This window comes from Myotis yumanensis, unplaced genomic scaffold (assembly GCF_028538775.1).
Source record: "Myotis yumanensis isolate MYYU_CA2020_CCGP unplaced genomic scaffold, mMyoYum1.0.hap1 SCAF_19, whole genome shotgun sequence".
Lineage (NCBI taxonomy): Eukaryota > Metazoa > Chordata > Mammalia > Chiroptera > Vespertilionidae > Myotis > Myotis yumanensis.
This window is the reverse complement of record NW_027223770.1, coordinates 13,225,005-13,246,184: the sequence shown is the minus strand read 5'-3', so window position 1 is coordinate 13,246,184 and position 21,180 is coordinate 13,225,005. Positions and strand designations below refer to the sequence as shown.

The 21,180-nt window shown below is 56.1% G+C and overlaps 2 protein-coding genes across 2 annotated transcripts; both read left to right on the top strand.

Annotated features, from left to right (window-relative positions):
- The first annotated feature begins 4,560 nt into the window (after positions 1–4,560).
- GSC2 (goosecoid homeobox 2) lies at positions 4,561–6,049 on the top strand. The gene is made up of 3 exons (XM_070400152.1): positions 4,561–4,804; positions 4,927–5,180; positions 5,945–6,049. The coding sequence occupies exons 1-3, from the start codon at positions 4,561–4,563 to the stop codon at positions 6,047–6,049; spliced, it is 603 nt and encodes a 200-aa protein (XP_070256253.1).
- Positions 6,050–9,435: 3,386 nt separating this feature from the next.
- ESS2 (ess-2 splicing factor homolog) lies at positions 9,436–20,196 on the top strand. Its single transcript, XM_070399402.1, has 10 exons — positions 9,436–9,619; positions 10,809–10,980; positions 11,073–11,174; positions 11,862–12,031; positions 12,139–12,256; positions 12,542–12,675; positions 13,485–13,587; positions 14,710–14,819; positions 19,070–19,185; positions 19,644–20,196. The coding sequence occupies exons 1-10, from the start codon at positions 9,485–9,487 to the stop codon at positions 19,921–19,923; spliced, it is 1,440 nt and encodes a 479-aa protein (XP_070255503.1). The 5' UTR covers positions 9,436–9,484; the 3' UTR covers positions 19,924–20,196.
- The last annotated feature ends 984 nt before the right edge of the window (positions 20,197–21,180 follow it).

Sequence of the window (21,180 nt, the reverse complement as noted above, 5' to 3'; positions counted from 1 at the left end):
CGCTCACACAGGAGCCCTCCAAAGCTGGAGGCAGAGCTCAGACAAGGACAGAGGAACATGGGGCATAAAAGGCTCTAGCCAGTTTGGCTCAGTGGATAGAGGCCCAAGGACCAAAGGGTCCCAGGTTCAATTCCCAGTCAAAGCACATGCCCAGGGGGTGTTCAGGAGGCAGCTAATCAATGATTCTCATCATTGATGTTTCTATCTCTCCCTCTCCTTTTCTCTCTGAAATCAATAAAAATATATTTAAAAATTCATATGGAAATTCAAGAGAACAAGAACAGTAAAACCAATGTTGAAAAATAACAAAGTTGGAGAGCTCACACTTCCCTGTCTCAAAACTGACTACAAGGCTACAGTGATCAAGACAGTGTAGTTCTGCCATAAGGGAAGGTATATAGATCAATAATTCAGAATAAAGAAGTCCCTCTCATTTATGGTCAATTGATTTTCAATTCATTTATGGAGTGCAAAAACAATACAACAGGGAAAAGAATAATCTTTTTTTAAAAATATATTTTATTGATTTTTTACAGAGAGGAAGGGAGAGGGACAGAGAGTCAGAAATATCGATGAGAGAGAAACATCGACCAGCCGCCTCCTGCACACCCACCACTGGGGATGTGCCCACAACCAAGGTACATGCCCTTGACCGGAATCGAACCTGGGACCTTTCAGTCCGCAGGCCGGCGCTCTATCCACTGAGCCAAACCAGTTACGGCAAGAATAATTTTTTAAAAAATATTTTTATTGATTTCAGAGAGGAAGGGAGAAGGAGAGAAAGATAGAAACATCGATGAGAGGCACATCAATCAGCTAGCTGCCTGCTGCACACCCACTACTGGGGATCAAGCCTACAACCTGGGCATGTGCCCTGACTGGGAATTGAACCTGGGACCTCTTGATCCATGGGATGATGCTCAATCCACTGAACTACACCAGCTGGGCTAATCTTTTTTTTTGTAACCAGAGGCCTGGTGCACCAGTGGGGTCCCTTGGCCTGGCCTGCGGGATCGGGCCAAAACTGGTTCTCCAATATCCCCCCAAGGGGTCCTGGATTGCAAGAGGGCACAGGCCAGGCTAGGGACCCCACCGATGCACGATAGGGGCCAGGAAGGAAGACGGGGAGGTTGGCCAGCCAGGGAGGGACTGTGGGAGGGCTCCAGGGCATGTCCATCCCATCTAGCTCAGTCCTGATCGGTGGACCGCAGCAGCAAACTCACCTACAGGTCACAGGTGGGAACATCTTCCCCCTGGTGGTCAATGCACATCATAGCAACTGAGCAACTGGTCAACTGTCTGCCCCCTGGTGGTCAGTGCACATCATAGCAAGCGGTTGAGCAGCCTTAGCATCTCATTAGCATATTATGCTTTGATTGGTTGAACGTCCAACTGGACAACTGGACACTTAGCATATTAGGCTTTTATTATATAGGAATATATTTTATTGATTTTACAGAGAGGAGGGGAGAGGGATAGAGAGTTAGAAACATTGATAAGAGAGAAACATTGATCAGCTGTCACCTGCACGCCCCCTACTGGGGATTGAACCCACAACCAAGGTACATGCCCTTGACCAGCATCGAACCCAGGACCCTTCAGTTCAGTTCGAGGGCTGACGCTCTATCCACTGAGCCAAACCGGTTAGGGCAGGAATAATCTTTTTTTTATTTTTTTTATCTTTATTGCCCTGGCCAGTTTTGCTCAGTGGATAGAGCATCAGCCCTATCCAGGTTTCTCTGGATTTTGGAGGCAGCATGTTCTGAATTTAGGAATACTGCCCCAGCCATTTGTTGCATGAGACAGAGTAGAGCCCAGAGCAGAAAAGGAGTCTGCAGGAGGCCCAGGCTTTAGCACAAGCAGCCCTATGACCTGGCAGAACCCCTGGCAAATGCTACAGCAGAGAAAGGTGTCACATGGGGTCTTGAGTGGTTTTTGGTGGGAGAGTTACAGTGTAAACTCCTGGAGCGAGGCTGCACCACACGCCATTCACAAACCGGCTCCTGGCATGTTACTGGCCCCTGGCAGAAACTGAGCATCTGACCTTGGGCTATCAAGTGACCATGTGGCCAAAATGGCTCATCAGAGCTGGAGACTGTCCGAACCACCAAAGCTTGAGGTACTGTCACACAATGGAAGAGGCATTGCCGGGATCCGCTCCCAGCAAACCCAGACACAAGCAAGCTGCCTGAGCAAGTGACTGACACACCCATGTGGCCTCCTTTGCTGACACTCCGATGGCCCTGAACAGTAGCGATGAGGGGAAAGTCCCCAAAGGGCAGGGCTTCCATGGAGCAGCACATCATCCACATGGTGTGGAGGGGACAGTGCTGAGGAAAAGGAGACAGGGACCCGGGGGCCACAGCAAACAGTTGAGTCGGTTGGTTCTGGGGCCTGGACAGCCAGGACAATTTCAGAGACAAGGAAGTAGAGGGAAGAGGCACGTAGAGAACTAGTGTGACATGGCGCTGGGTTTCCAATTCCTGGAAAACATGGGTCTGGACCTGGGGGTGGAGATGGGGAGCCCCACTCGCCAGTATTCACAGGAACCCAGCCGGGGAATCTGTGTTCACATCCTTGTGACTTTAGGTTCTGGGTCTTGGAGGGGCTGCTTTCCCCAGGAACACAGCAAAAGTGGCACAAAACAGAAACTGTTGTAGCTGCTGGGCCACTCAGCTCTCATGATAGTAGCGGGGTCCCCGCACCGGCAGGGGTACCAAGCTCAGATCCTGAGAGCGCGATGTTAGATCTCCCCGTCCACTGGATGACCTCAAAGATGAAAATCGGGATGAACCCATCAGGTGAGCCACCTACACCTTCAGAGGCACTCACCACTCCTGGGAGAAGGGGAGCCTGGTACAGCCTCACAACGAACTCAAGCATCAGAGGCTGAAGCCTATCCATCACCCCTCCTCTCCTACCTCTGCCCAGAAATTGTGCCCAACCAGAATCCTGGGGTGTCTGAATGTAGCGGACCTAATTTGAGAAGAAGCGGGCTGGGCACAGTAGGGCTAGGGTAAGTGCCCCCTGCCCCACCCAGGACCCCTCCACCCCCAAGATGTGAGCTGGTGACTCACTGGAGCGTCGGCCAGATGGGAGGCACCCTGGCAGGGGAAGCTGTGCACCCCAGACCTCAGTCAAGGTGACCCCAGACACCCCAAGCTGGAGTGGAGCTGGCCTCCCTCTCAGCATCTTCCTCTCTCCTCTTCCGTGTCCCTTGGGTGCTCCCTCACCCTAAACAACTCACTTTGGTCCTCCTCCACCCCAACCAATGATCTGTTCTCTGTCACTCTGACCTGATGTTGCCTTTTCCAAAGTGTCACATAAATAGAATCACAAGGATGCAGCCTTTGGGGACTGGCTTTCACTCAGCACCATGTCTCTAAGGTCCATTGTGTTGTGTGTCACTGTCACTCTGGGTTCCTCCCTGGCACGGTGGACCTCAGTGCATGCGTCCACTCCCCAGCTGGTGGGCTTTGGTGATGATGAATAAAGTTGCTCTAGACACTGGTAGGCAGCGTCTGTATGAACGGAAGTTTTCACTTCTCGAGGGTACATCCCCAGGAAGGGAACTGCTGGTTCATGCAGCTGGCTGTGTTTAACTCAGGCTGGCTTCTTTGTATTTAGCATTTCCCTCTGCAGCTCAGTTCTCTCCTCTCCATTCATTGAGGGTAACTAGAAGAAGACAGGCAGCTCCTTAGCTAGATCCTCTCATTCATTAGGTACATTTTCTATTCCCTATGTCCTGCTCTACTGCAGGTCACAATGTTGCTAAATGCTTGCCGATCTGACCAGGGTCTCCTTCCCTCCATGTTCCAATAGCATTTTCCTCACTTGCCTCTATGACACACTGTCAGTCTCAGCAGGTTCTTCCAGCTCCCACCCACTGCCCAGCCCCCAAACCAATGGCATGTGAGTTAGGGCTTATATAGGCTCCCCAGACCCAGGAGAGAAGGCCGGGAATTGGGGACACAGCTCCTGCCCTCACCCCTATTTCCTCCAGGAGGCTAAGACTGGGCTCCGAAGCGGGTGGGAAGTTTGGGGCCCGAGAGTTTGGTTGGGATCCTGGCTTTGCCCCGTTTGAGCTTGGGGCCCAGTAGTGACGGGGCTAGGAGGCTGCGCAGTTTGGGTGGGTTTCTTCTGACCAGTTCACCCGCCTCGATAGGGTCCCGATGGGGACCAGGAGCAGCCCCGGGCTCCTTGGCTACAGGAGGGGCGGCCCAGCATCTGGCCCAGAGGCGCCGCTGCGCTTCGAGGGCTGCCTGGGCGAGGGCGTCCTCGGGGCCGCAACCCTAGCAGCACGGCGAGGCGGCCAGGCTCCGCGGGCGGTGGGAGGCTCCCCGCGCTTCCTGCGGGTCCCATCCCCGAGGCTCGGCTGGCCCCCGCGCGCCGTGGCGGGACAGCATTTGCCGCCGCCGCTGTCGGGGATTAGCGAGCTCCTGGCCACGCGGCGGGATTAGCCCGCGTGGACCAGGCGCCCGGCCCGGGGATTAACGCGCGCTCCCCCCACCCCCGACGTATATATTCCAGAGGCGGCGGCGGTGGCCGGGCCGGGCCGGAATGGCGGCGGCGGGGGGCGCTACGAGCCGCAGGGGCCCCGGGCAGCCCTGCCCCTTCTCCATCGAGCACATCCTCTCCAGTTTGCCTGAAAGACGCCCCCCGGCCAGGGCTGCCCGCCCGCCGCAGCCAGCCGGCCGCCAGAGCCCTGCGGAGCCCGGGGACCCCGGGGCGCCCGAGGCTGCGCCCTGCGCCTGCTGCTGCTGCTGCGGCCCCCGGAGGCCCCCGGAGCCGGCCGCCAGGCTGGGTGAGTGGCCGCGGGGCGCGGGCGCGGGCGCGGGAGGTGCGGGGTCACGGCGAGGTCGGTGCAGAGCGCGCCCCCCGCCCCCGGCTCCCCGCCCCGCGCCTCACCACGCCCTCGCCCCGCAGGCGCGCGGCTGCCGTGGCCGCTGAGGCTGGGGTCCTCGGCGCCCTTGCCCTTGGCCGTGCCGCCCGGAAGCTCCGGGGCACTGCCCGGCACGGGCGGCCCCGGCCCGCAGCGGCGCACGCGGCGCCACCGCACCATCTTCAGCGAGGAGCAGCTGCAGGCGCTGGAGGCGCTCTTCGTGCAGAACCAGTACCCCGACGTGGGCACGCGGGAGCGCCTGGCCGGCCGCATCCGCCTGCGCGAGGAGCGCGTGGAGGTGGGGCCGCCTGCGGGGCTGCCCGAGGGTCCCCGGGGTCCCGGCGGCTCCCCTTCTCGGAAAGTCCGCTCTGGGGCGGGGGCGGCGGCCCGAGGGGCTGGAGGCCCCGGGACAGCCATGGGGCGAGGGGGCGGCGGGGACAGGCACCGGTGGGGAAGGAAATATTCTGGGAACCAGAGGGGAGGTAAGGCTAGTTTCCCTTTCCTTTGTTTTAAACTTTATTTCCCCCTGACGGTAAATGAGGCGCGCCGTCCAGTTCCAGAATTTGGGAAGCTCAGAAGACCACCGAGCGGCAGGAGGGGCGCCCTGGGCGCGGCGGGGCGGAGACGGGGGTGGGAGGGGCTTGGGGAGGTATGGCTGGTCCGCATGGGAAAGGGGTTCCAGTCCCGCGACCCGGACCGTGGCCGCAGCTGCTACCCCACGCCGGCTGCGTAGCGGGACCCGCACCTATGGGATCCCGGCGGGACCACCCCCTCAATGGGAGCCCGGCGGGACCCGCACCTATGGGATCCCGGCGGGACGTCCCCCAATGGGAGCCCGGCGGGACCACCCCCTCAATGGGAGCCCGGCAGGACCCGCACCTATGGGATCCCGGCGGGAATCCCGCATCTCTGGGAGCCCGTTGGGACCCGCACCTCTGGGAGCCCGGCGGGACCCCCGCCTCTGGGAGCCCGGCGGGGACCCCCCCATGGGAGCCCGGCGGGACCCCCGCCTCTGGGAGCCCGGCGGACGCGGGTCCCGCCTGAGCAGCTCCTCCTCCTCAGGTTTGGTTCAAGAACCGCCGGGCCAAATGGCGACACCAGAAGCGGGCGTCTGCGGCTGCGAGGCTCCTGCCCGGAGCCAAGAAGCCCCCCAAGGACAGATGCTGATCCTCGCCAGCTGCTCCTCGGCCTGGCCGCCTCCGGCCGGCTCGGAGAGGCGGCAGTCCTGGCCTCCTGTGCCCTGGAGCTCGTGCTCGAGGCGTGAGGATCCTGTGAGTGTCCCTGCGCCGCCTGCTCGTGAAAGGAGAGAACACGGAGGACCAAGGTGCGCTCTGCTGCCCAATGGCCAGCGGGCTAGAGGCCTGGGGGACAGGGCGGGCACAGAGCAGGTGGGCTTCCTCGCCCCTCCTCCCAGGCTCTAACCCGCCCAGAGGACAGGAACCGCCCGCTGTCCAGAGGGGACCTAGAATCCGTTCTTTCCTGGGCCTGCGGGCCTCCCTCCTCTGCACCCCTGGAGCTGGCCTCCAGCACCCCGAGGCAGGGTGCGTGGTCACGTCTGTGCATCCTGGGGTTGCTGCCAGCTCCATGTTCAGACCTTTCCTGTGAGCCTATTGCAACAATGAAAAACAAGCCTCTAGAACACCACAAAAGCAGTCGAGTCTAGCCCTAGCTAGTTCAGCTCAGTAGATAGAGCGTTAGCCCTTGGACTGAAGAGGTTCGATTAACGTCAAGGGCGGTACCTCTGTTGCAGGCTCGAGACCTGGCCCTGGTTGGGAGGCAACCAATTGATGTGTCTCTCTCACATCGATATTTCTCTCTCTCTCTCTCTCTCTCTCTCTCTCTCACCCCTCCCTTCCACTCTCTAAAAATCCTCTGGTGAGGATAACAAAACAAACAAACAAAAAGAAGTTGAGTCCGAAGTCTGCCCTGGCTCCACTCGCACACCCAGCCGGAACCTGTCCCTTCTCTCTCCTTCCCAGGGAGGGGGGCGGGCAGCTTGTCTTGGGGAGCACAGTCCAGTAAGTACTCAATCCCTGCACCAGGGTGCCCCTCAGCAGAGCAGACTGCCCTACCAGTACTGGTCTGGCACCTGGAGGCCTTGCACGGGCCTCTACGTGCTGCTTCATGGGGTGGGGGTGGGGGTCCTTCGCTTCCTCCCTGGGGGGCAGATTTCCATGCTGTGGTGTCTGCCTCCCTCACAGCAGTCAATCTCTGCCACCCTGTAGGACAAGAAGAGGCTCAGCTGGGGAGACCTACCCCCCCCCCCCCACACACACACACACACTGCCTTGAAAATGGCTGCTTTCCCTTCCATCATCCTGCCCCCTGGCTGGAGGATAGTGTGGAAATGTGACTTCAGCTCCCCAAGTAGACCCAGACAGTGGGCCCAAGGAACCTAACACCCCCTCCTCTGGCTCGAGAACCTTGCTCTGCCCCCTCACAGGTCCTGGAGGGAGTTTGGGAAGAGTATCTGGCAGGAGACACAGTTCTTCCATAAAAGTCACAGAAGTCAGGGCTGCAGCTCTTGGGACTGTCCAAGGCTGGCCAGCTCAGACAACACCCAGCAGGCATGGTGTTCCCAGCCAGGGCCGCCCTAAAACTGCCGGGTGCCGCCAAGACAGCAGCTGTTGCCTCGCCCCCCAGCATGCACACTTCTGGCTGTCACCGACCTCTTTTCCCTGGATCCGGCCTTATCCTTGGCCACGGCACAGTCGGCCTGTGGAGCTCCGCCTTGGCTGGGACACTCATCTCGCTGGGTTACTGGACCTTTGCCCTCCTCGGCTGAGTGGTTATTTATCTTTGTGTGAGGCAGCCAGGATTAAAGTTCCATCTTCAAGGGACCGGTGGCTTTGTTGCCCTTTTGATTTTTCTCCTTTCTCTCTAGCTGCTCTTGGGCAGGCTCACCTCCACAGCTGGCTGTTAACATATACTAGTAGGTATCCTTGAGGCTGAGTCTCAGGCACTCCCCTCTCATCTCCATTCTCACCCTGGTCTATCTCTTCCATTCTCAGCTGCCACATTTATATATCCAGCTCAGGCCTCTCCCCAGAACTAGATATTTATGGCCAACTGTCCCTTTGACTACTTTACCTGGAAGCCCACAGGCCCTCTAAGTCACCTTGTCCTGGAAAGGCAAGCTCTTCCCCCTGTACATACCAGGTGCATGAACCAAAGGGCAGGCAATTACCCTGGCCCCGCCTCTCCCTCACCAACCAGACACAAGCCAACAGCAAGTTGATCTCAACTTCCAAAAACAATCCCAGGATCATCTACCTTCTCCTCAGCTTCAGTTGCACCAACCTGATGAAAACCTCCATCATCTCTCACCTTGACCGTTGCAGCCACCTTCAGTCTTGCCACTTCTATCCTCTCTGGTTCCTTTTTAATTCATTCTGCATAACCTCTGCAGGTCTGAACCTGCCTCTCCCCGGACTGCAGCGCTCCAAGGGCTTCCCATTGCCCCATGACCCACAAGGTTCCAGCGATTGCAGCCTGGCCTGCCTCTCTGGCATCATCTCACACATCACTGCTCCTTGTACTCTGTATTTCCCAAGGTCTTCTCCCTCCTGCTGCTCTTTGCTCATGCTTTTCCCTCTCCACCTGATCAATGCCTGTTCATCATTTGGATCTGCAGTCACCCCCTGCCCGGGAAAACTTTCCCTGATTGGAGATTCCTCAAGCACAAACTCTGTTCTTGCTCCTGTCAACTGCAGTTGTAAGCTTGTTTGTGGGATGACCTAACCAGGGTCTGTCTTCCTCATTGGACTGTTAGCTCTGTGAGGGCAGGAACCATCACCATGGAATCCCCAGTGAATAAAGGAATGACTGCTTATTGTACTAAATCATGTTGGGATAACATTACTTTTTTGACATTAATTCTCAACCTCCTTTTGAGAAGAAATGATCAGTCCTGAAAAATGCTTAGGCAATTTTCTGGTCCACTTCAATGAGAATGAACCCTCTTCTGGGAGCCCACTCTGGCATTTAGGGACCTGAAATTTTTTTTTTAAGTTTTCTTTTTTTCTTACCCCATTGCCCTCTTCCCCCCCCCCCCCCCTCCCAGGGACCTGAAAAATTTTAACCAGATATTTCTTTATTGAACCATCATATTTTGCTTTCTTTTTTCTTTTGTTAGAGAACTATCAAAAATTGTCTTAGAGTTCTTTTCTTGCATAAAATTTTTTTGCATAAAATTTTAATAAAAGCTTTGAAACGTGTATATAACCAAAATTCTTGAAGTGTGTGTTTTTGTTGATAATATGGAAGCATATGCAGTGATTATTTGCCAAAAATCGGGATGCCAAAGCCTTACTTAATGCAGGAACTTTTCACAATTAAAGTGAATGACACGCCCCTTAACCCCTCCACCACCACAGCGCCGCCTAGTGCCCACAGCTCAGATACATAAGAATAGCGAGCGGTGGGAAGAAGACTACAATTCCCATAAGGGCGAGGGCTTGTAGTGACGTCATTGCGGCGCGCGGGTCGGCCTCCGAAACGCGCAGTTCTCCCATTGGCCAACTGTTGGAAGCGCTGGTGCAGCCGGCACAGTCCCGCCCCTCTGACGCTGTGACGCGCCTTCTGAGCAGTCCTGGGATAGCGATGGAGACGCCCAGCGCGTCTCCCCGGGCCCTGCTGCTTTCCACCGCGTCCGGGCCCGGGAGAAAGCGGGCGGCTGGGGAGGCCGGGGGTGTGACGAGGAAGCAAAAGGTCTTGGACGAGGAAGAGTACATCGAGGTAAGACCTCGGCGCGGACGCCAGCGACTTCGGGGTCCTCCCCTCCCACCCCACCCTCCTCGCGCTCCTCTGGGGTCCCCCCCCCCCCCCCCCCCACTGGTTGAGGCACTCTCCTCCTCTCGCCGAGGTGAAGCAGCCCGAGTCCCTGCCCTTGGGGTTTGGATAGTCCGAGAGCCAAATAAGCACAATGCAGGAGGGGGTGGGTGTCCGTGACGGAGGAAGCAGTGTTGTAGGTGAGAGAGGAGGCAGCGCTGCTTGTATGTGTGGGGGATTAGGGAAACAAGGTTTTCTATGAACGCGTGAGTGAGTTTGGAAGGCCAGTGGCAAAGAGGACCTAGAGAGCGATAATGGCGAGTGCAAAGGCTGGGAGTCCTGCGATTGTGGCGGCATCTTGAAATCTACCGCAAACAGGCTAGAGGAGGTGATTGGAGGATGTGTTTGGTGTGGGACCGGTTAAGTTTGGGAGGCTGCTAGGCTGTACAGACAGGGGGCGTTAGTGGACAGCTGGGTGCGCAAATGTACAGCTGAGGAGCAAGGTCTGGCTGGAGGTGCAGGGTTGGGGATCACAATTCGTGCTGGTGGCGGGTGTGTGTGTGTCTGAAGTCATCCAGGTAAAGGACCCAGACGTCACTGAGGTCTTACATTGGAAACAGGAGCTCACTGTTGGAGTGAAGGTGGCAATCTGCCTTCTCCCCAGCTTCAGTTGCACCAACCTGATGAAAACCTTGGTCCAGCAGGTGTGGAAGTGGGGCCAGCAGATGAGAATGAGAATGACCAGTTAGTAAGGGAGAGAGAACGGCTTCATGACAATCAGAGGAGTATTTAGTAATGTTAGATGTTACAGCCACATGGGATGTTTTTTAAAATACTATTTTTTTATTTTATTTATTGACTTGGGAGAGTGAAGAAAACATAGACTTACTGTTCCACCCACTTATACATTCATTGGTTGACTCCCTAACCGGGGCTCAAACCCACAACCCTGGCACACTGGGAGGACGCTCCAACTGAGCTACCCGACCATGGCAGGGACGTTGTCCTCATCAGAAGATGCCCCTAAACTCGGGAGCATTGGGCTGGACAGAGGTGGGGGCGGATGGTCAGCAGTGGCCTTAGCGTGTGCATCAGTTGACAGAGGCAGGTGAGCCTGGATGGCAGCTCTGACTCTTGCTCTGACCTCTCCTGACAGGGCCTCCAGACAGTCATCCAGAGGGACTTCTTTCCTGACGTGGAGAAGCTGCAGGCACAGAAGGAATATCTGGAGGCCGAGGAGAATGGAGACCTGGAACGGATGCGCCAGATTGCCATCAAGTTTGGCTCTGCTCTGGGCAAGATGTCCCGAGAGCCCCCGCCGCCGCCCTGTAAGAGGACTCCTGTGGGCGGCACAGGCGGGATCGATCTCTGAACTGTTGCCTCAGGTTCGCTCTAATCCCTGTTTCCTCCCTTTCCCCAGATGTGACTCCAGCCACGTTTGAAACCCCTGAGGTGCACGCAGGGACTGGAGTGGTGGGCCACAAGCCGCAGGGCCGAGGCCAGGGCCTGGAGGATGGTGATGGTGAGTGCCCTCTTTCTGTCACATGGTCAGTGACCCCTGGCCCTGCGCTAGGAAGGGGCCCTCGCTGACCCAGTCCAGCTTCTCTAGGGAGCGCCCCTCCTCCAAGCTAAGCCCCATGGCTGTAGGGGCCTGGGCCTGCCTTGGGCACATAGTGGCCTTGTTTCCCTCCCAGAGGGCAGAGATGCCAGGGTTCCAGAATCCTGGGGAAGGATAGAAGGCCAGCTGCCAGCCTTGGTGTTTGTTAGCTGGAATGTACCCTGGTTTGGGGGGATGGCTGCAGTGGGTGGCAGGGCTCTGGGCTCACCCCCACCTGGGTCACAGATGGCACCCCACCCCAAGGGAAGGGACACTCCGGGGCTTCCAGAGCAGCCATATCTCCCAGGACCCTGGGCAAACCTGTTTGTGGGTGCTCCCCTTCCAGTCTGAGTCAGATCGCACACTTCACTTGGCATCCAGCAGGTGAAGAGAGCCACTGAAGGCTCCCTGGGCAGTTGGGGTGGTTGATTCTGCCCCCGGGTGGGGAGTTGTCTGGCAGTGTGGGCTCTCAGAACCAGAACCAGGACCAGGTGTGAGAGTTCTAGCCCTGCTTGTAGGTAAGTGTGGTTCCTGGGACCCACAGACTGCAAAGTGGTGTTTGTGCCATTTATGGTTCTGTGTCACCCCCCTCCTCCCTTTACCCCTGAGCAGGAGAGGCTGGAGAGGAGGAGGAGAAGGAGCCCCTGCCCAGCCTGGATGTCTTCCTGAGCCGGTACACAAGCGAGGACAACGCCTCCTTCCAGGAGATCATGGAGGTGGCCAAGGAGAAGAGCCGGGCACGCCATGCCTGGCTCTACCAGGCCGAGGAGGAGTTTGAGAAGGTATGCCTGGGTGCAGGGGCAGCACCCTCTGTTGGGGTGGGCAAGTCCCAGGGCCAGGGCACAGTGCCTAGGGCGCTCTGACCCTCGCTTTTCCTTATGTGATGCAGAGGCAGAAAGATAATCTTGCACTCCCGTCGGCAGAGCACCAAGCCATTGAGAGCAGCCAGGCCGGCGTAGAGACCTGGAAATACAAGGCCAAGAACTCCCTCATGTACTACCCAGAGGGTGAGCAGGCGGCGTGGGCAGGGCTGGGTGTTTGGATCCGGCCTCCAAGGCGTGTGTCTCTGTCCCCTAGTATTCTGGGCCTCCGAGGAGTCCTGGTCTGTCTGGGGCAGGTGGGTCTGTGTGGGAAGTCAGCGAGGGAGTGAGGCTCTCCCCAGCTTTGTTCGGGTTTTGTGATGTGGAGACTGAAGTAGGCTCCATGTGTCTGTTCAGCGGGGAATGATGTGGCCTCTCTCAGGCCCTGAGCACCCCCCTGACACCTGCTGCCATCTCTCCTCGGTCTGCCAGGCGTCCCTGATGAGGAGCAGCTGTTTAAGAAGCCCCGGCAGGTGGTGCACAAGAATACTCGCTTCCTCAGGGACCCCTTCAGCCAGGCCCTGAGCAGGTCTCAGCTGCAGCAGGCTGCTGCCCTCAATGCCCAGGTGAGTGGTGGGAGCCAGCAGCGGGCTGGCTGTGGGCAGAAATGACTCCTTTGATCTTGACTATTCCTCTTAAATGAGTTCTTGGGCTTGGCAGCGCTCAGCAGTGCAGAAGTATTTGGGGCCCCTGTGTGGCAGGGTCCTGTGTGTTCTCGACCCATGTGGTCTCCCATTGGGGCTCTGTTTTGTCAGACACGTTCTGTGGGTCCAGATCAGTGCCAGCTCCCTTGGGGGGCAAGGGCATGAGACAGAGTCAGCTGCTGAGAGCCAGGCCAGTCTGGCCAGACCTGCTTCCCCGCACCAGGCAGGGCTGGGCGTGGGAGGGGGTAAGTAGGGAGGGGCTAGGCTGTGGTGGGGGGCTTGGTGTAGCAAACAGCACAGATTTTCAAGCGTGGGAGTCCTGTGTGACAGCGGTTCTGGTGATCATGGAATTGAAGGGTGGGAGACAGGAGGTGGGGAGACTGCTCTGGAGGCTCTCACAGGGGCCTTATGGGAAGAAATCGGAGCGCAGGCACCCATAGTTAGTGTAGCCCCTGGAAATATCCCAGGTGGGGTGTGGCCGAGCCCCACCCTGCATGGAGGGGGAGACAGAGGGGCGCGTCCTTCTTTGGAGGCCTGCTCTGACAGGTCCTCAAGGTCTTTGCAGGGGCCAGGGGCCTCCCTACTTTTCCCCAATGGGGCTACCAGCCACAGAGACCCGGCTCTGCTCCTCGGGGCTTGGGAAGTGTTTCCACTTGTTCCTGTGCACCTGCCCATCTGCCGTGGGGAGGGTGGTTGTGGGCCCCCTGACACAGTCTCTCTGCTTGTTCCAGCACAAACAGGGCAAGGTGGGCCCCGATGGCAAGGAGCTGATCCCCCAGGAATCCCCTCGAGTGGGCGGATTTGGATTTGTTGCCACCCCTTCTCCTGCCCCTGGTGAGAAATGCGCCCGCTGCCAAGCTGGCCCACCTGTGGACGGCCTGGGGGGAGGTGGGCTGCTCGGCTGGTCCTGGCCACTCTTGGCGCTCCCCTAGGGACGGCCCCTCACCTTGTGTGACTCAGGGACCCAGTGTCCCATCCACAGGGACAGGGCTGAACTATAAGGAGACCCGACCTGAGATGTGTGGGACCTGGTTTGTTTAGCCGGGTGGTCTGTCCCTCGCCCTAAGCTGGGCAGGACAGACTGAGTTTGTCAGAACCAGGGGTGTTGGGGCTCTGCTGGACAGACTGGTGTGGTGAGCACGCTGAGGGTGCAGGGGGATGCCTGGGGCCTGATTTGCAGTGAGGGCAGTGTAGTCCAGTGGGCTGCCAGGCAGACATTTTCCTCCATAGATGTGCATGGAAGGCACGTTGTTTTCTGCAGGAGGCTGGTGACACCTGGGGCCTGAAGGGCCGTGCCTGGCCTGTGCGGGGTGGGCAGGATAGGCCTTGGGGAGCTGCGGGAGCCTTTGTCCCTCTCTCAGGCTGCCTGCCTCCTGCCACTGGCCTGGGCTGGGGCTGGATGCCCCCTCAGTCCTAGGGTAATGTTTCTGGGTTTCATGTTAGCACCGTGCTTACAAACCTAAATCCAGAGAGCACTGTAAGGAGGGGCCTCTGAGCCCTGCATCTCCTCACACAGAGGTGTATGAGCCGTGGGGACGGTCTTGCAGTACACACACTGTCCCTCTGCCCTCCCATGCACTGGCCTTTGTGCTCTAGGCAAGGGCATGTGGGGGTTTGCCCAGGGTTCTGGGAGATAGGGCATCTCTGGAAGCCCCTGAGTGTCTCTTCCCTTGGGGTGGCCCTGTGCTAGGAAGGGGACCTCACTGACCTAGCCCAGCTTCTCTAGGGAGCTCCCCTAAGCCTGGCTGTAGGGGCTTGGGTCTGCCTTGGGCCCATGGTGGCCTTGTTTCCCTCTCAGAGGGCAGAGAGCCAGGGTTCCAGAGTCCTGTGGAAGGATGCCAGCCTTGGTGTTTGTTAGCTGGGGTGGATGGGGGGACTTCATTGCGGGGGAGGGCCCAGGCTGTGCTCCCACCTGGGTCCCCTAGCCTGAGGTGTCTGTGGGCTCTCCATCTGTAGGTGTGAACGAGTCTCCGTTGATGACCTGGGGAGAGGTTGAGAACACACCAGTGAGAGTTGAAGGATCAGAAACCCCCTACGTGGACAGGACACCAGGGCCAGCCTTCAAGGTGAGTTGTGGTGAGGGGAGCACAGGTGGGACCCCAAGTGGATGTGTGGTCTTCTGAGCACCTACAGCTCAGTGCACAGAGGATGGCCCAGCTGCCACTGTCAAAGCAGAACTGACCAGTGGGCCGTGCCACCTGCCAGGCCGCACACCTGCTCAGGCACTGCACTTCTAAATGGTGCCAGGGCAGTGAAGACAGGTGTGGGTGGATGGATGGTTTTGCCAAGGAGGAACTGGTGGGGTGGGGCCGAGGCATCGAGGCAGGGAATGGCTGTGGCTGCTCTGAGCCTGCAGTCCCAGAGGATGGGGCTGCCCAGAGATGACTGGTGGTCCCAGAGGCAGACCCGGAGCTCGGGCTATGCTGCAGGCTGAGGGCTGGGAAGGGTCTCGGAACCCCAGCATTCTGTGGGATGGGGTGTTTGTCCTCAGAAGGGTTGTGCCCTTCCACAGAGAGGCCTCTTGCAGAGATGGGGGTGGCCCAGGATGGTGTGGGCAAATGGGCAAGCAGGTGGGGTCCCAGAGAGGTATTGGGAAGATGAGGTTCTCTGGTCTACACGCAGTTTGTTGGGGAAACTGAACGACTGGCATGGTGTGGAGGAGGAAGCACGCAGTCCTGCTATCTGGGTGCTGGCTGCTGCCTGTACCGACTGTGGGGTGCCGGGAGGTCGAGGGAGACAGAGGTTGGTGTTGTCACAGAGACAAAGAGTGCAGGATTACCCCGTCTGCTCTGACTCCCCAAAGCATTGGCGTGGAGTCTGGGATTGATGCAGAAGGCCTGCGTAAAAGGCTGGGTCAGCCGAACCGGTTTGGCTCAGTGGAGGGAGCTTCGGCCTGCGGACTGGGGGGTCCCAGGTTCTATTCCGGTCAAGGGCATGTATCTTGGTTGCGGGCACATCCCCACTAGGGGGCGTGCAGGAGGCAGCTTATCGATGTTTCTCTCTCATCGATGTTTCTAACTCTCTATCCCTCTCCCTTCCTCTCTGTAAAAAATCAATAAAATATTAAAAAAAAAAAAAAAAAAAAAAGGCTGGGCCAGTCATCTTGAACCAGTCCCTTAAATGCTGGCAATGATCAGTTTGAAATGCAATAAAAAAAATTGGTATTACTCACTGTAGCAGCAGAAATTTAGAATAACCAGGAGTAACTTAGCTTTCAAAGAAACCACAGGAGAACGCCACTGACTGTCCCCCCCCCCCCCGCCCCCGAGGGTGTGGGCTCTGCCATGTGGCCTCCCCAGTGTAGTACAGTTCATGTTGCCTTGATAGTTCAGAGAGGTAGCCTGTCTAGACAGTACGTACACAGAGGTTTTCCATACCTCGGTTCTGACATTTTTCTGGGTTGCAAGGAAAATTTGAGAGAGGAAAGACAGGAACTTGTGCTGTCTGATACTAAAGCAATAGATCTGTCAGAAGTGTGTCACTGGTCCTAGAACCTACAGGTCAATAGAAAAGAAGAAAAATTTTGAAACAAACCTCAGTTCAAGTCAGAATTTATGGTGTGTTAGAGATGGTAACTCAAATTGTGTTGAGTAGTAATTTGGAAATGAAATAAACTAGGTCCTTAACCTGTATAGCAGATTGTATTCCAGAAACTTGGAAAAGTTAAATAGGAAAACAATAAGTATAAAACAATGACAAGAAAATAGTGGTCAATATTTAATATGATTTTAAGGTACAAAGGACTGGGTGAGATGGCCCCGATTAGCCCTGATTGCTGGCAAGGCTGAGGGACCCTGCCTGTGCACAAATTCGTGCACCAGGCCTCTAATAAGTAAATAAAGCTAAACAAACAAAAAACCAAGGTAAGCACCTTGTTAGAAAAATAGGCCAAGGACACATTTTGGGAAGTTCTCAAAAGAAATACAGAAAGTTGGTAAGACAGAAAGATAATCAGAGGGAAGCAGATTAAAACAAGACCCTCTTTTCTAAACGATTGTGAGGTTCCTAACTCAGCAGTGCTGGCTTTGAGAGCACCGTGATGGCAGGTGGGCAGCTCCGCCTAGCCCAGGGGTGGGCAAACTTTTTGACTCGAGGGCCACAATGGGTTCTTTTTTTTTTTTTTTTTTTTTTTTTTTTTTTTTTTAATTTTTTTTTTTTTTAAATTAAATCTTTATTGTTCAGATTATTACATTTGTTCCTCTTTTTTCCCCCCATAACTCCCCTCCTTCCAGCTCCCACCCCACCCTCCACCCTCACTCCCCACCCACTGTGTTCATCCATAGGTGCATGATTTTTGTCCAGTCACTTCCCGCATCTCCCACACCCCTTTTTCCCCCAAGAATAGTCAGTCTATTCTCTTTCTATGTCCCTGATTCTATTATAATCACCAGTTCATTCTGTACATCAGGTTATTTATTCACTTGATTCTTAGATTCATTTGTTGATAGATGCATGTTTGTTGTTCATAATTTGTATCTTTACCTTTTTCTTCTTCTTCCTCTTCTTAAAGGATACCTTTCAGCATTTCATATAATACTGGTTTGGCGGTGATGAACTCCTTTAGCTTTTCCTTATCTGTGAAGCTCTTTATCTGACCTTCAATTCTGAATGATAGCTTTGCTGGATAAAGTAATCTTGGTTGTAGGTTCTTGGTATTCAGCACTTTGAATATTTCTTGCCATTCCCTTCTGGCCTGCAAAGTTTCTGTTGAGAAATCAGCTGACAGTCGTATGGGTATTCCCTTGTAGGTAATTGAGCCTCTTTCTCTTGCTGCTTTTAAGATTTTCTCTTTGTCTTTTGCTCTTGGCATTTTAATGATGATGTGTCTTGGTGTGGTCCTCTTTGGATTCCTTTTGTTTGGGGTTCTCTGCGCTTCTTGGACCTGTAAGTCCATTTCTTTCACCAGGTGGGGGAAGTTTTCTGCCATTATTTCTTGAAATAGGTTTTCAATATCTTGCTGTCTCTCATCTTCTGGCACTCCAATGACTCTGATATTAGACCGCTTAAAGCTGTCCCAGAGGCTCCTTACACTATCTTCACACTTTCGGATTCTTTTTTCATTTTGCTTTTCCAATTGGGTGTTTTTTGTCGAATCTTTGGTTTGATTATTGTACTCCTCTGGTCTGCTATTGGGTATAATATTCTTTATTTCAGTCCGTGTATGCTTACTTTCTAATTTCTTTATCGTAGCATCGAGGGTCTCATTAGTTTTCGTGAGGCTCTGCACAAATTTATGGCAAGCCCTCAAAATTGCGATTCTTAGCTCCATATCCTCCATTTCTGTCATGTTTTTTTGTCTCCGCATCTTTTATGCTTTCTTGGTGCACCCCCTTGTGGTCTCTGTGCGCAGTCTTGTTCTAGCCAAGCCTTAATTGTTGTAGTTAACACTAGAGGGATTTGACCACCAGGCCGGCTGGCTGTGGAAATCAGCTGTGTGGAAAACGTCTGCCTTCTGGGGAGGCGCTAATCCAGCCTTTGCCTGAGGCGATCGGCAAATGGCTGTGCGCAGGTTTTGGGCGGGGCGGGATCAACAGGGCGGGCGGAGGGAGCAGTTATGGCCACGCTCAGTCCCGTTCCCAGAGGCTCTGCTTCTCAGAACCCGGGCAGCCGCTGCAAACCTCGGAGAGAAAGCTGCCCTCAGGTCCCAACTGATGCCGGATAATCCCGCTTCTCCCGTTTGAGTCTGGGTCCCTAGAGACTCGCCCGGATCTGGAGCCCAGAGTCTGAGACTCACTCCCGGCAGAAAACGACAACCGCGCCCTCAGCCACCAGCCCGCTTTGCGCTCGCACCTCGGTACCTTTGTATTTTCCACACTGCGCCGCCTCTGAGCCTCGATTTGCTGTTCTCTTTCCTTCTAGTTGTAGAGTCTCTCTTCAGCCAGCCTTCCTGTGGTTCTGGGTGATGTCCGTTCAGTCTTTTAGTTGTATTTTTGAAATGGTTGTTTGCGGCAGCGGTCTCTGGTGTTTACCTACGCCGCCATCTTGGTCTCTCCCACAATGGGTTCTTAAACTGGACCGGAGGGCCGGAACAAAAGCATGGATGGAGTGTTTGTGTGAACTAATATAAATTCAAAGTAAACATCATTACATAAAAGGGTACGGTCTTTTTTTTTTAGTTTTATTCATTTCAAACGGGCCGGATCTGGCCCGCGGGCCATAGTTTGCCCACGGCTGGCCTAGCTGGTTGGAAGCCTTCAGGAGCTTTTAGAAGAGGTGCTGTTGGGTTGTTGAGATGGTGGGGGCCATGGGAAGAGTCAGCCCTTCCAGCACTGAGGGGCTGTCCAGCTCAGTGAGCACCCACACACCTACTTTGTAGATCTTGGAGCCGGGCCGCAGGGAGCGGCTGGGGCTGAAGATGGCCAACGAGGCTGCTGCCAAGAACCGGGCCAAGAAGCAGGAGGCCTTGCGGAGAGTGACGGAGAACCTGGCCAGGTGAGGGCTGTCTGACCCCCATGGGTTTCTCCCTGCTCCCACTCAGGGCAGTCCCAGGTGTCCTTCGATGGGTCCTGTGGCAGCTCCCCTGGCCCGGAGTGAGGCCCTGTATGAACCGGGATGTGGGGGCCCCCTTCGTTTTTTTCTTCAGCCTCTCAGGCACATCCCAAAAAGGTAACGTAAGCCTGTTGTCCCACTATGAGCTCTTGTCAGACCTGTGATCAAGGACGTCATCATTCCCCTTAGAGAAAATTGGGGTCTACCCCAGCCCCATGGCCAAGGGCAGCACCAGCACTCCACCTCAAGTTTGGCCACACGTGTATACTAGGTCACTGATGTCCTCAGCCCAGAATGACCATGAGTCTCCCATGTGTCTTCCTATGGAGCTGTGACAGGCCCTGTTGTTGGTGGTGCACCATCAGGCCTAATCTACCTCTTGTTCACCCCCTCTATCCCAGCCTCACCCCCAAAGGCCTGAGCCCCGCCATGTCCCCAGCCCTGCAGCGCCTTGTGAGCAGAACAGCCAGCAAGTACACAGACCGGGCCCTGCGGGCCAGCTACACACCGTCCCCAGCACGCTCAGCCCACCTCAAGACCCCAGCCGGCGGGCCCCAGACCCCGACGAGCACACCAGCTCCTGGCTCGGCCACACGCACCCCCCTCAGCCAGGACCCGGCCTCCATCACAGACAACCTGCTGCAGCTCCCTGCCCGGCGCAAAGCCTCAGACTTCTTCTAGGGCCAGGCCCGGGCTGGGCTCACGGGATATTTGTGGAGCCTGCAGGGCAGCTGTCCATTCTGCAGAGGACTCCGGCCTTTTGGGAACCCAGGCCCGGGCCAAAAGCAGTGACTGTCCCAGGAGCCACAGAAGAAAGGTGCCATGTCACAGCCAGGCTGGCACAGGACCCACCCCATGGCCCTTGGATGCATCCCAGGGCTTTGCTGGTACTTTTTTCTATGGAACCCCTGCCCATTTCTATTTAACAGGAATTAAAGAACACATAGCACAGTCTGCAGGGCCGTCCCTTTGCTTGCATCGAGGTCTCAGGATTATGGGAGAAGATACGCTCGGAGGGCTAGGTGTCTCACCTTTCCTGAGTCCACCTGAATTGCTTTCTGTGGCACTCCTGGGCTTGAAACCTGAGCTGAGCTCACAGCATATTGGTCCCCTGTTACCCCCACCTCAAATTCTGTTCCTCTGAGTGAAGGATGGAGCCCTTGGGAATTCAGCCTCTAGGGTTCACCTGGAGCTCTGGGCCCAGGGCTGCATGGGTCCTACATAGGTGTCAGGCTACACTCCTGTGTGAGGTTCCTTCCCAGTGGCTTCACCATGACTTCTAAGCACCTGGTTTCTAGCTCAGATGGGGCAGGGCTGTCTCCATCTTCCTGCCCCCTCCCCAGCTCCCTCATGCTCTAGCACTGTCAGTCTCAGGATGCTGAGTCACCAATCTCACCTCGTCACTCCCACCAGTAGTAGCCCCAGGTAACAGTAACCTGGGCCACAGTGTCAAGCAATGGGGTCTGCCTCATGCAGCACCATTTATACCACCAGCCAGCACTGGCTTGGCAGCCTGAGTGTATTGGTGCCCAACTCCCAGAAGGTCTAGGACCAGCTGCTTCACATGGAGTTGGGGTGCCCAAGACCATGGCTGCTTGCCAAATGGGTCTCTTCTGCCTCAAGTGGGGTCAGATTGTGCCCTTGGGGGCTCGCTGCTCAGGGAGGCAACCTGGAACCACTCCGACTGGAGTCCTGCTTCGAGCACACCCAGCCCTTGCACTAGGCCATCTTCCTGAGTCCTCCTGCATTGGTCCTCTTCTGCCCTCCTGAGTGCCAATAGCCTCGGAGGCTGGTGCAGGGCCTGCTGCCTTCTGGACACCGCCAGCCTGCACTCCTCGACGGTGAGTTCCTGCAAACTCCAGGGGCCAGTCCTGGCTGTGCCCTGTGACCCACCAAGGGGACTGGGGTGGGCTTAGCAGGTGAGCTTGGACCAAGGCC